The 13,930-nt window shown below is 46.4% G+C and overlaps 1 protein-coding gene across 2 annotated transcripts in view; it reads right to left on the bottom strand.

Annotated features, from left to right (window-relative positions):
• ugcg (UDP-glucose ceramide glucosyltransferase) overlaps positions 1–13,930 on the bottom strand; it is a 44,230-nt gene that overhangs the window by 17,785 nt on the left and 12,515 nt on the right. For both annotated transcript variants that reach the window (XM_043716032.2, XM_043716053.2), the window contains exons 2-3: positions 2,109–2,250; positions 262–364 (exon numbers count right to left, since the gene is read on the bottom strand). In XM_043716032.2, the coding sequence (XP_043571967.1) occupies positions 262–364; positions 2,109–2,250 (245 nt within the window). The remainder of the gene's footprint in view (positions 1–261; positions 365–2,108; positions 2,251–13,930) is intronic.

The raw sequence follows: 13,930 nt of genomic DNA, 5'->3' as shown, positions 1-13,930 counted from the left end.
TAAAGTAGCATCACTGATGTGTAATAATGACCTCTACAATGGTGAACATAGCGGTATTATTAAACCTACCACACTAAAATGATTTTTAATTGATGTGAAGGACATTCAAATTATTTAAAAACAACACATCCAAGCATAAATTTTCCCATTATTAATTTTTGAAAAATTTAACTTGATGACGTTTGAGGGATAGTGTCAAAGAATTTGTGCTCTCATTTAACTGTCAATACAATGAAAATTGAATGCATTAAATCTGCTTACCAATAAATAATCTGGCATCCACATTTGGGTATTTTCCCTGCAATTTCTTACAGACATCGATTGCCGGATCATCATGGTCTTGTACGCAAAGGAGTATTTCAAACTGGCAGAAGTGGGAATAGTGGAGAAAGGAAGGAAAGAGGTAATAAGCATTCAGTGCATAACAATGCAGGTAAAGTTGCATAGTTCAAAAGGTCTACAGGGCTGCTCTCTCAATACATAGATAGATGAGCGGTGGAAGTTTAACCTGATTTGTCACTACATGTCAGACAAGAGGACAGAATGAGGGGCATGACCTTAATGGCTCAGCTGGTGTGGGAGCCGGATCCACAATGTTGGCGACAATCTGCAACATCAAACCAGCCATCGAGCCAACTAAGCTAACCCATCGCAAGATCCAAACTGTATAGTGGATCTCTCAAGCAGTCAAAACAGAAACACAGATAAACCTTTCATCTCTATAAAGGGATTCAATTCAGGTGAGAAACATGGGTTTACTTCTGTCTTTTTTCACCATTCTTAGAACAAAGTTCTGATCTGAAGTCAGGCAAAGGAGAAGCGTTTTTTCATAATTCAAGGGGTAGAGGAAGGAAAGCTGGTGACATTACTCTTGTGAACTTTGAGAAGTCGGTTCATTACAGACCCTGCATAAATGCTGAATGATCTGGATGACCTTGTAATTTCAATTATTAATTAAACATATGGCAAAGGTTTAGATGTATATGGGCCAAATGAAGGCAAACAAAACTTAATTTAGGAAACCTGATCAGTATGGACGAATTGGTCCAAGGGCCTGTTTCCATGCTGCGTGACTTGATATAATTTATGGAGCCAGGCTTCATCTTGAGATTTCTCTGATACAACATACCATAACTGGGATAACAGTGGACAAAAAATTGTTAACGGCATTCCTTCATATTAATAACTTGTTAATCAATCAACAGCGTCGAGAAAACTGCAGGGCGATGAGGTGCAGGGAAATGCTAAGAAGTGAGGGCAGATGAGGTGTCCACCAATGTTTCCAATTTAGAAATCCAATATAAATTGGTAAAAGTTGCTGATAATATCAGAACAAGAAGTGGAATTGAAAGAGGCATCTCAGAAATTATAGAATGAATTGGGATAAAGCACTTAGATAGGCAAATTCGTTGCTCGTCAATGCACACTGATATCTCAATCATAACCAGATGCAATGATTGACCTGCTCTATCATTACAGAATAGCAGACAAAGTTTACAGAATGCTGAACTAAACAGTCAAAATAGAAGCATAGTGGAAGTTATGATTAGACATTTGAATACTGTGAAAAGGATTACACTCGAAATAATGTGCTCAGTTCTAATCAACATGGCTCAACAAGAATTCAAGGCAATGCAAATTGAGAGGATCTTGTAGATGTACAAAAGTAAATAATGGAGAATATGTCATTTTCAAAGGAAGCAGAAACAGATCTCATTTATATGTACAATGTGGCAAGTGGTGTACAAAACATAATTCTAGAAAATTGTTTTAAGATTTAGCTAAAGTTTAACCTGGCAGAAGAAAATTACAAGATTTACATTAAGAGGGTTTTGACATGCTGAATGGTAAACAAAAATGAATTAATTGATACTGTAATAAATTTGGTAGTGGGTGTCATCTTGGATGCACAATGATGGACTTAACGATCTCCTCAAATGTAAAAATCTTGTGAATTGCAAGGAAAGAAATAACATAATTGGTTTAATATAAAAAATGCTCCATTTGGTCACTTACCAATATGACAACATCAACACAATTAGAGAATGATTACAGCATCCTATCGTTTATTAGCTAACAATAGAGCTATATGAAATGTTAATACGTACTTTTGGGTAATCAAGCTCAAAGAAAGTTTCCAAGTTGTTTATGAGGTTTGGATCCACTCCTTTCAAGGGTTTAAGCAGGGACACACCAGGAAGCTTGCTATAAGGTTGTTTGTCTGTTGTCTTCTTGTTTAGTCGAATGCGCCTGAAAGATATAAAATCACAGTTACAATGATTTTATGCATTAAACATGATTTACAGAGGTGCTGAATGAATAGGAATGAATCAAAATTGTGGAACACACTTCTACTCTGGACACCAGATAAACAGCTCAGTGAATACTGCTGCCTCCACATGTGAACCGTATTGCTAAATGTGTTGGTATAATTCCATGCTGTGCAACGTTACAACATCAGTAAAACAGTTATAGCTAATAACAAACCATCGGTCAATGAGGAATGCTAGTTCTCCAATTTATTTGAAAAATAGTACCATTTGCTCATCTAAAAAACATGTTCCAAGAACCTTAATACTTATTCTAAACAAACTTAACAGTATTTTTTTCAAAACTTCCCATTTTCATCAAAGGATAGAATGGGAAATGAATACCAGTTTGAATTCAGGAGTAACAGGCAAAGTATCTCTGCTGTACCCTTCACAAAAACGGAATGAAAGTCTTTCAGAAATATGGAACAATATCGAAATTTACAGATTTCCAATATATAAAAGCATACTTGTGCAACACACACAATAAAAGGAAGCCAATTTTTCTGTTAAAAAAATACATTAATTATCCATTCGAAGTAAATTAGCTTTTCATGAGTTAAGTTGCATAATATAAACAAATGTATCTTTGTCATTTGGGTATGTGCTCTCTCTAATATTCAGTGACAGCAATTAAGAAAAATACAGAACCGGAATATTTCTATGATGAAATCCCAATAAAGAATTATGCAGTTGTTGAATGCTTTCTAACTCTGTTAGAGAAACAAATAGTAATGAGGTAGAACACCAATATAACCTGAGCTCCCTGCATTGGGTAGTGGATAACCTTCAACAAACGTAAGAGTCATATCATCATATAGCACGGATACTGGCCCTTTGGCTGAACTCCATGCCAACCAGGTTTCCTAAACTGAATTAGTCCCATCTGCCCATGTTTAGACCATATCCCTCTAAACTTTACCTATCAACATACTTGTCAAACGTCTTTTTTTACATGTTGTAATTGTCCTCTATCACTTCCTGACAGCTTGTTTCATATACACACTCCACTACTCTGTTTGAGAAAATTGCCCCTCAAGTCCCCTTTAAATATTTTCCCTTCTCACCTTAAACCTATGCCCTCTAGTTTCACACTCCCCAACCTGGGGAAAAGACCTTGGCTATTTACCTTATCCATGCCCCTTGTGATTCCATAAACCTCTAAGGTTACCCCTCAACCTCCTATGCTGCACGAAAATGAAAGTCCTAGCCTATCCTTATAACTCAAACCGTAACATCCTTGTACATTTTGCAACCTTTCCAGCTTAATAACATCCTTCCTATAGAAGGATAACTGGAATTCTATGCAGTACTCCAATTATGATCTTACCAATGTCTCATACAATTGTAACATGATGTCCAACTCCTGCACTCAATGCTCTTATCAAGGCAAGTGTGCCAAACACCTCACCATCCAGTCTATGTGTGATGTCCCTTTTAAGGAGCTATGTATCTGCGCACCTAGGTTTCTCAGCTTGACAATAAACTGCAGGGCCCTCCTATTAAAGTTTTGCCACTTGATTGTCACTTGGAGCTGAGAGGAAGTTACCAATGTGGGCCAATGCAAGTCCCTATTTTCATATTGCTGCCCGTCTGCCAAGTATTATACTGGCAGGGAAATTTGCTAGAACTGCTTGGGTGGATTTAAACTAGTCAGGTGGGGGGGGGGGGGGGGGGGGGGGGGGGTGGTACACAGGGAGATAGTGAGGAAAGAGATTGATCTGAGACGGGTACAGTTGAGAACAGAAGTGAGTCAAACAGTCAGGGCAGGCAGGGGGAAGGTAGGACTAAATTAAACTGCATTTATTTCGATGCTTGGGGCCTAACAGAGAAGGCAGATGAACTCAGGGCATGGTTAGGAACATGGGACTGGGATATCATAGCAATTACGGAAACATGGCTCAGGGATGGGCAGGACTGGCAGCTTAATGTTCCAGGATACGAATGCTACAGGAAGGATAGAAAGGGAGGCAAGAGAGGAAGGGGAGTGACATTTTTGATAAGGGATAATATGACAGCTGTTCTGAGAGAGGATATTCCCGGAAATACATCCAGGCAAGTTATTTGGGTGGAACTGAGAAATAAGAAAGGGATGATCATCTTATTGGGATTGTATTATACACCCCCCCAATAGTCAGAGGAAATTGAGAAACAAACTTGTTAGGAGATCTCAGCTATCTGTAAGAATAATAGGGTGGGGATTTTAACTTTCCAAACATCGACTGGGACTGCCATAGTGTTAAAGGTTTAGGTGGAGAGGAATTTCTTCAGTGTGTACAAGACAATTTTCTGATTCAGTATGTGGATGTACCTACTAGAGAAGGTGCAAACCTTGACCTACACTGGGAAATAAGGCAGGGCAGGTGACTGCGGTGTCAGTGGGGGAGCACTTTGGGGCCAGCGACTATAATTCTATTCGTTTTAAAATAATGATGGAAAAGGATAGACCAGATCTAAAAGTTGAAGCTCTAAATTGGAGAAAGGCCAATTTTGACGGTATTAGGCAAGAACTTTCGAAAGTTGATTGGAGGCAGATGTTCGCAGGTAAAAGGGACGGCTGGAAAATGGGAAGCCTTCAGAAATGAGATAACAAGAATCCAGAGAAAGTATATTCCTGTCAGGGTGAAAGGGAAGGCTGGTAGGTATAGAGAATGCTGGATGACTAAAGAAATTGAGGGTTTGGTTAAGAAAAAGGAAGCATATGTCAGGTATAGACAGGATAAATAGAGTGAATCCTCAGAAGAATATAAAGGAAGTAGGAGTATACTTAAGAGGGAAATAAGGAGGGCAAAATGGGGACATGAAATAGCTTTGACAAATAGAATTAAGGAGTATCCAAAGGGTCCTTACAAATATATTAAGGACAAAAGGGTAACTGGGGAGAGAATAGGGTCCCTCAAAGATCAGCAAGGCTGCCTTTGTGTGGAGCCACAGGAAATGGGGGAGATACTAAATGAATATTTTGCATCAGTATTTACTGTGGAAAAGGATATGGAAGATATAGACTATAGGGAAATAGATGGTGACATCTTGCAAAATGTCCAGATTACAGAGGAGGAAGTGCTGGATGTCTTGAAACGGCTAAAGGTGGATAAATCCCCAGGACCCGATCAGGTGTACCCGAGAACTCTGTGGGAAGCTAGAGAAGTGATTGCTGGGCCTCTTGCTGAGATATTTGTATCATCGATAGTCACAGGTGAGGTGCTGGAAGACTGGAGGTTGGCAAACGTGGTGCCACTGTTTAAGAAGGGTGGTAAGGACAAGCCAGGGAACTATAGACCGGTGAGCCTGACCTCGGTCGTGGGCAAGTTGTTGGAGGGAATCCTGAGGGACAGGATGTAAATGTATTTGGAAAGACAAGGACTGATTCGGGATAGTCAACGTGGGAAATCATGTCTCACAAACTTCATTGAGTATTTTGAAGAAGTAACAAAGAGTATTGGTGAGGACAGAGCAGAAGATGTGACCTGTATGGACTTCAGTAAGGCGTTCGACAAGGTTCCCCATGGGAGACTGATTAACAAGGTTAGATCTCATGGAATACAGGGAGAACTAGCCATTTGGATACAGAACTGGCTCAAAGATAGAAGACAGAGGGTGGTGGTGGAGAGCTGTTTTTCAGACTGGAGTCCTGTGACCAGTGGAGTGCCACAAGGATCAGTGCTGGGTCCTCTACTTTGTCATTTACAAAAATGATTTGGATGCGAATATAAGAGGTACAGTTAGTAAGTTTGCAGATGACACCAACATTGGAGGTGTAGTGGACAGCGAAGAGGGTTACCTCAGATTACAACAGGATCTGGACCAGATGGGCCAATGGGCTGAGAGGTGGCAGATGGAGTTTAATTCAGATAAATGCGAGATGCTGTATTTTGGGAAAGCAAATCTTAGCAGGACTTATACACTTAATGGTGGGGTCCTAGGGAGTGTTGCTGAACAAACAGACCTTGGAGTGCAGGTTCATAGCTCCTTGAAAGTGGAGTCACAGGTAGATAGGATAATGAAGAAGGTGTTTGGTATGCTTTCCTTTACTGGTCAGAGTATTGAGTACGGGAGTTGGGAGGTCATGTTGCGCTGTACAAGACATTAGTTAGGCCACTGTTTGAATATTGCGTGCAATTCTGGTCTCCTTCCTATCGGAAAGATGTTGTGAAACTTGAAACGGTTTAGAAAAGATTTACAAGGACGTTGCCAGGGTTGGAGGATTTGAGCTACAGGGAGAGGCTGAACAGGCTGCAGCTGTTTTCCCTGGAGGGTCGGAGGCTGAGGGGTGACCTTGAAGAGGTTTACAAAATTATGAGGGGCATGGATAGGATAAATAGACAAAGTCTTTTCCCTGGGGTTGGGGAGTCCAGAACAAGAGGGCATAGGTTTAGGATGAGAGGGGAAAGATATAAAAGAGACCTAAGGGGCAACTTTTTCACGCAGAGGATGGTACTTGTATGGAATGAGCTGCCAGAGGATGTGGTGGAGGCTGGTACAATTGCAACATTTAAGAGGCATTTGGATGGGTATATGAATAGGAAGGGTTTGGAGGGATATGGGCTGGGTGCTGGCAAGTGGGACTAGATTGGGTTGGGATATCTGGTCAGCATGGACAGGTTGAACCGAAGGGTCTGTTTCCATGCTGTACATCTCTATGGCTCTATTATGAAAAAACGTAACCTGTGTCAATACATCTGATGATTAAAAAAACCTTTAAAGTCAGTTAAAAGATTTTAAAAAAATAAAATGAGCCAAATTTACTGGTATATATTTCAACAAAACTCAAATGACCCCAATGAAATTTGCCTTTTGTTTATGCAGTAAGACATTTTATATGCTGATTTATCTCAAATTTGTTCTGCAATAAAGAAAGCAATTCTGGCTTATACATTCAAGCTAATATATAAACAAAACCGGAGGAAACTTGACAGCGTGGATCTGGAAAGAACAGTCTAGAACTAGGGCCAAAGTTTAAAAATAAGGGGTTATTCATTTAAGACGATGAAGTAACTTTTTCTCTCAGAGATTGAGAATCTGAAATTCCCATCTCTAAAGGCAGTGGATGTAGAATCTTTAAATATTTTTACAGCAGAAACAGATAGATTTTTGATTATCAGGAGGATGAATGATTATTAAAATTAGGATAGAATGTTTTAGTTCAATAGCATAATGAAGTAGAAGGTGGTATTGTTCATATTGAAGATTTATTTTTAGGCAAGTTTAAACATACACACTGTCTATGAGGCACTTCAATCCATTTATATTTGTGTTGCCAGTTTCCATAGTGGGCCTCTGTAGAGGCTCCAAGCAGGGAGACGGTGCAGGGAATCAACACCTAGTGATTTGCAAAACATAAGATTAGTTAACTCTTCAAGTGAACAGAAAACATGGTTGCTTGAGAGAATCCTGATTGCAAAACTGTCATTTTTTTCTTCCAAAGGCAGAGACAAAATAAAATGTCTGCACTTCTCCACTATAATTATCCAAGGGCACTCTTACAACTAAATGTAAACTGCTGTGAAGATTGTATCAGAGAATTTGTTTGGTACAATTTAGATTTGAGCAAGGAGGCAGAGGGCATAATTAAAAAGATTGCAGTTGTTTAGTCTCAAGCAGACACTAAAGTCTTAAGTTTCCTCCAATAAAGTAAACATTTAATATGATCCCAAAATGGGACTAATCAGGGCTACATTTTCAGACTTGTAATTTAAATTCTCCATTCTCCAAAATTGTGAAGTACAATTCAGGATTTTCTTTCGGTAGACAATGGGATTCACAGAGCAGTGACCAGCTTTTGAACAGTGCTTTCCTTAACTTCTGTGTAAGCCAGCATTCCCAAAAGATCCAGAGGTATACTTTGCTAAGCATTTGAAGAGCTGTTCCTAGTTCTTCAGGAGCATATTGGCTAAGGCTAATGAGTCAATGCTTACATTGACAGACATCCTTAGTTCTACTCTATAAAAAAGGAAAATTGATTTGTTATAGAACTCATTGAAGAGATAAACATTAGGTGAGGAAGGGATGCGGACATTCTAAAGCATAGAAAACTAAATAGTTTTTTTAAGAAAAATAAACCAATGTGCATTCATATAGTTCCTTTACATTGTAAAACATTTCAAGATACTTCCTTCCAACATTAGTAAACAAAATTTCACACCAAGCCACAGATTCTTAGGAAGATAAGCAAAAGCTATGTCAAAGAGATTGGTTTTAAGGATGGTCTTAAAAGGAGGAATGAAGCAGAGTTTTAGGAAGGGAATTCAAGAGCTCGGGACCTTGACTCAATTGCTATAATTAAATAGTAATTATTTAATCATCAAATTCAGGATGCAGGAGGTCCGAACCAGAAGCACACTGACATCTTGGAGGATTGTATGGATGGAGGAGGTTCAAGAGATAGAAAAGGAATGAGGCCAAGAAAATAAGGATTAGAAGTGTGCCATTGCTGAGGCAAGAGGAGAGGTAAGCCAAGGAGCAGGTTGAACAGGAATTAATGCAAAGTAGGGCATGAACTGCAGTGCTTTGGATGAATCTACATTCATCAAAGGTATATACTGAAAGGCAAGCTAGGAGAACATTCAACGGCAGGATAGTCGTGTTGAGATAGAAGATCAACCAGATCTTGTTAAATATAGAGTAGGCTTCAGCGGCTGAATGGCCTATTCCTGCTCGTACTTATGCTCCTTAAGGCATCATGAGAGCTTCACCACAGAAGGGTTGAAACAAGGAAATAAGAACAAGCCATTCAGCCGTTCTGCCATACAATATAATCATGACTGATCATTAAACTCAATACCTTGTTTCCACTTTCTTCCCATATCGTTTGATCCCTTTAGCCCCAAGAAATATAAGTCTTCTTCTTGAAAACATTCAATGTTTTGGTCTGAGCTGCTTTCTGTTGTAGAGAATTCCACAGGCTTATCACTCTGGGGTGAAGAAATTTCTCATCTCAGTCCTGAATGACCTACTCCGTATACTTAGAGTGCGACCATGGTTTTGATTCTCCTACCAGTATCAAGAGTCAGTCTTTATTTGTACTTCAATAGCCAGAAAATCCTTCCTCAGATATGGGGACCAAAATTCCACAACAATATTCCAGGTTTCCCCTGTACGGTTGCAGCACACATCCCTGCGCTTACATTCAAAGCCTCTTACTATGAAGGCCAACATACTATTTGCTTTCTTCATCATCTGCTGCACCTGCACACACTTACTTTCAGTGACTTTGGAGTCAAACAACCTTATGGAGGTGAGAATATGTGGCCTTAGTAATGCTGTGGTTAGAAGGTTATTTCAGAATCAAATATGATACCAAAATTGCCAACAGTCTGTTTGGACTTAGACATGTGGCAGGGAGAAGAATGCAGTTTGCTGTTGAGATGGAAGGAATAGCTTTGATCTTCTCAAAACAATTTTTACTCATCCAGTACTGGATGCCAGATAAGCATTTAGAAACAGTACAGGGATCAAGAGAGGCAGTGAGGTAGAGTTAGACATCAACATACATGCAGAATCTGAATGTATTTTGGATCACGTTACCAATAGTTGCTTATACATGAGAAACAAATGGGATCAAGAAAAGCCTCTTGTGTGGTATCATCAAAGGTAACTGTATAGAATGAAAAGTCACTACAGCAGATACTGTGGATGCCTGGACAGACAGGCATACAATTAGGTGAGTGTTGATGCAACTAGCGGGACCACGCAGGAGTTGTTTTGGAGTAGAACTGTAAAGTGGGGGGAGAGAAATGGTTGTGAAGAGGAAGCGGGAGGGGGGGGTGAGAAGAAGAGAGGGGGGGGTGAGAAGGAGAGAGAGAGGGGGGGGGGTGAGAAGGAGAGAGAGAGGGGGGGGGGTGAGAAGGAGAGAGAGAGGGGGGGGGTGAGAAGGAGAGAGAGAGGGGGGGGGTGAGAAGGAGAGAGAGAGGGGGGGGTGAGAAGGAGAGAGAGAGGGGGGGGTGAGAAGGAGAGAGGGGGGGGGGGGTGAGAAGGAGAGAGAGGGGGGGGTGAGAAGGAGAGAGAGAGGGGGGGGTGAGAAGGAGAGAGAGAGGGGGGGGGTGAGAAGGAGAGAGAGAGGGGGGGGTGAGAAGGAGAGAGAGAGGGGGGGGTGAGAAGGAGAGAGAGAGGGGGGGGTGAGAAGGAGAGAGAGAGGGGGGGGTGAGAAGGAGAGAGAGGGGGGGGGTGAGAAGGAGAGAGAGGGGGGGGGTGAGAAGGAGAGAGAGAGGGGGGGGTGAGAAGGAGAGAGAGAGGGGGGGGTGAGAAGGAGAAAGAGAGGGGGGGTGAGAAGGAGAAAGAGAGGGGGGGTGAGAAGGAGAGAGAGGGGTGAGAAGAAGAGAGGGGGGTGAGAAGAAGAGAGGGGGGTGAGAAGAGGAGAGGGGGGTGAGAAGAGGAGAGGGGGGTGAGAAGAGGAGAGGGGGGTGAGAAGAGGAGAGGGGGGTGAGAAGAGGAGAGGGGGGTGAGAAGAGGAGAGGGGGGTGAGAAGAGGAGAGGGGGGTGAGAAGAGGAGAGGGGGGGCGAGAAGAAGAGAGGGGGGGCGAGAAGAAGAGAGGGGGGGCGAGAAGAAGAGAGGGGGGGCGAGAAGAAGAGAGGGGGGGCGAGAAGAAGAGAGGGGGGGCGAGAAGAAGAGAGGGGGGGCGAGAAGAAGAGAGGGGGGGCGAGAAGAAGAGAGGGGGGGGCGAGAAGAAGAGAGGGGGGGGCGAGAAGAAGAGAGGGGGGGGCGAGAAGAAGAGAGGGGGGGGCGAGAAGAAGAGAGGGGGGGGCGAGAAGAAGAGAGGGGGGGCGAGAAGAAGAGAGGGGGGGCGAGAAGAAGAGAGGGGGGGCGAGAAGAAGAGAGGGGGGGCGAGAAGAAGAGAGGGGGGGCGAGAAGAAGAGAGGGGGGGCGAGAAGAAGAGAGGGGGGGCGAGAAGAAGAGAGGGGGGGCGAGAAGAAGAGAGGGGGGGCGAGAAGAAGAGAGGGGGGGCGAGAAGAAGAGAGGGGGGGCGAGAAGAAGAGAGGGGGGGCGAGAAGAAGAGAGGGGGGGCGAGAAGAAGAGAGGGGGGGCGAGAAGAAGAGAGGGGGGGCGAGAAGAAGAGAGGGGGGGCGAGAAGAAGAGAGGGGGGGCGAGAAGAAGAGAGGGGGGGCGAGAAGAAGAGAGGGGGGGCGAGAAGAAGAGAGGGGGGGCGAGAAGAAGAGAGGGGGGGCGAGAAGAAGAGAGGGGGGGCGAGAAGAAGAGAGGGGGGGCGAGAAGAAGAGAGGGGGGGCGAGAAGAAGAGAGGGGGGGCGAGAAGAAGAGAGGGGGGGCGAGAAGAAGAGAGGGGGGGCGAGAAGAAGAGAGGGGGGGCGAGAAGAAGAGAGGGGGGGCGAGAAGAAGAGAGGGGGGGCGAGAAGAAGAGAGGGGGGGCGAGAAGAAGAGAGGGGGGGCGAGAAGAAGAGAGGGGGGGCGAGAAGAAGAGAGGGGGGGCGAGAAGAAGAGAGGGGGGGCGAGAAGAAGAGAGGGGGGGCGAGAAGAAGAGAGGGGGGGCGAGAAGAAGAGAGGGGGGGCGAGAAGAAGAGAGGGGGGGCGAGAAGAAGAGAGGGGGGGCGAGAAGAAGAGAGGGGGGGCGAGAAGAAGAGAGGGGGGGCGAGAAGAAGAGAGGGGGGGCGAGAAGAAGAGAGGGGGGGCGAGAAGAAGAGAGGGGGGGCGAGAAGAAGAGAGGGGGGGCGAGAAGAAGAGAGGGGGGGCGAGAAGAAGAGAGGGGGGGCGAGAAGAAGAGAGGGGGGGCGAGAAGAAGAGAGGGGGGGCGAGAAGAAGAGAGGGGGGGCGAGAAGAAGAGAGGGGGGGCGAGAAGAAGAGAGGGGGGGCGAGAAGAAGAGAGGGGGGGCGAGAAGAAGAGAGGGGGGGCGAGAAGAAGAGAGGGGGGGCGAGAAGAAGAGAGGGGGGGCGAGAAGAAGAGAGGGGGGGCGAGAAGAAGAGAGGGGGGGCGAGAAGAAGAGAGGGGGGGCGAGAAGAAGAGAGGGGGGGCGAGAAGAAGAGAGGGGGGGCGAGAAGAAGAGAGGGGGGGCGAGAAGAAGAGAGGGGGGGCGAGAAGAAGAGAGGGGGGGCGAGAAGAAGAGAGGGGGGGCGAGAAGAAGAGAGGGGGGGCGAGAAGAAGAGAGGGGGGGCGAGAAGAAGAGAGGGGGGGCGAGAAGAAGAGAGGGGGGGCGAGAAGAAGAGAGGGGGGGCGAGAAGAAGAGAGGGGGGGCGAGAAGAAGAGAGGGGGGGCGAGAAGAAGAGAGGGGGGGCGAGAAGAAGAGAGGGGGGGCGAGAAGAAGAGAGGGGGGGCGAGAAGAAGAGAGGGGGGGCGAGAAGAAGAGAGGGGGGGCGAGAAGAAGAGAGGGGGGGCGAGAAGAAGAGAGGGGGGGCGAGAAGAAGAGAGGGGGGCGAGAAGAAGAGAGGGGGGGGCGAGAAGAAGAGAGGGGGGGGCGAGAAGAAGAGAGGGGGGGCGAGAAGAAGAGAGGGGGGGCGAGAAGAAGAGAGGGGGGGCGAGAAGAAGAGAGGGGGGGCGAGAAGAAGAGAGGGGGGGCGAGAAGAAGAGAGGGGGGGCGAGAAGAAGAGAGGGGGGGCGAGAAGAAGAGAGGGGGGGCGAGAAGAAGAGAGGGGGGGCGAGAAGAAGAGAGGGGGGGCGAGAAGAAGAGAGGGGGGGGCGAGAAGAAGAGAGGGGGGGCGAGAAGAAGAGAGGGGGGGCGAGAAGAAGAGAGGGGGGGCGAGAAGAAGAGAGGGGGGGCGAGAAGAAGAGAGGGGGGGCGAGAAGAAGAGAGGGGGGGCGAGAAGAAGAGAGGGGGGGCGAGAAGAAGAGAGGGGGGGCGAGAAGAAGAGAGGGGGGGCGAGAAGAAGAGAGGGGGGGCGAGAAGAAGAGAGGGGGGGCGAGAAGAAGAGAGGGGGGGCGAGAAGAAGAGAGGGGGGGCGAGAAGAAGAGAGGGGGGGCGAGAAGAAGAGAGGGGGGGCGAGAAGAAGAGAGGGGGGTGAGAAGAAGAGAGGGGGGGTGAGAAGAAGAGAGGGGGGGTGAGAAGAAGAGAGGGGGGGTGAGAAGAAGAGAGGGGGGGTGAGAAGAAGAGAGGGGGGGTGAGAAGAAGAGAGGGGGGTGAGAAGAAGAGAGGGGGGGTGAGAAGAAGAGAGGGGGGGTGAGAAGAAGAGAGGGGGGGTGAGAAGAAGAGAGGGGGGGGTGAGAAGAAGAGAGGGGGGGTGAGAAGAGAGAGAGGGGGGGTGAGAAGAAGAGAGGGGGGGTGAGAAGAAGAGAGGGGGGGTGAGAAGAAGAGAGGGGGGGTGAGAAGAAGAGAGGGGGGGTGAGAAGAAGAGAGGGGGGGTGAGAAGAAGAGAGGGGGGGTGAGAAGAAGAGAGGGGGGGTGAGAAGAAGAGAGGGGGGGTGAGAAGAAGAGAGGGGGGGTGAGAAGAAGAGAGGGGGGGTGAGAAGAAGAGAGGGGGGGTGAGAAGAAGAGAGGGGGGGTGAGAAGAAGAGAGGGGGGGTGAGAAGAAGAGAGGGGGGGTGAGAAGAAGAGAGGGGGGGTGAGAAGAAGAGAGGGGCGGTGAGAAGAAGAGAGGGGCGGTGAGAAGAAGAGAGGGGCGGTGAGAAGAAGAGAGGGGGGTGAGAAGGGGGGTGGTGAGAAGGAGGGGGGGGGTGAGAAGGAGGGGGGGTGAGAAGGAG

The sequence above is a fragment of the Chiloscyllium plagiosum genome, unplaced genomic scaffold (genome assembly GCF_037043375.1).
Source record: "Chiloscyllium plagiosum isolate Xiang-an unplaced genomic scaffold, Cpla_swu_hap1 HiC_scaffold_2, whole genome shotgun sequence".
NCBI classification, from domain to species: domain Eukaryota; kingdom Metazoa; phylum Chordata; class Chondrichthyes; order Orectolobiformes; family Hemiscylliidae; genus Chiloscyllium; species Chiloscyllium plagiosum.
Note: the sequence above shows the minus strand (reverse complement) of the source record. Positions and strands in the feature narration are given on the sequence as shown.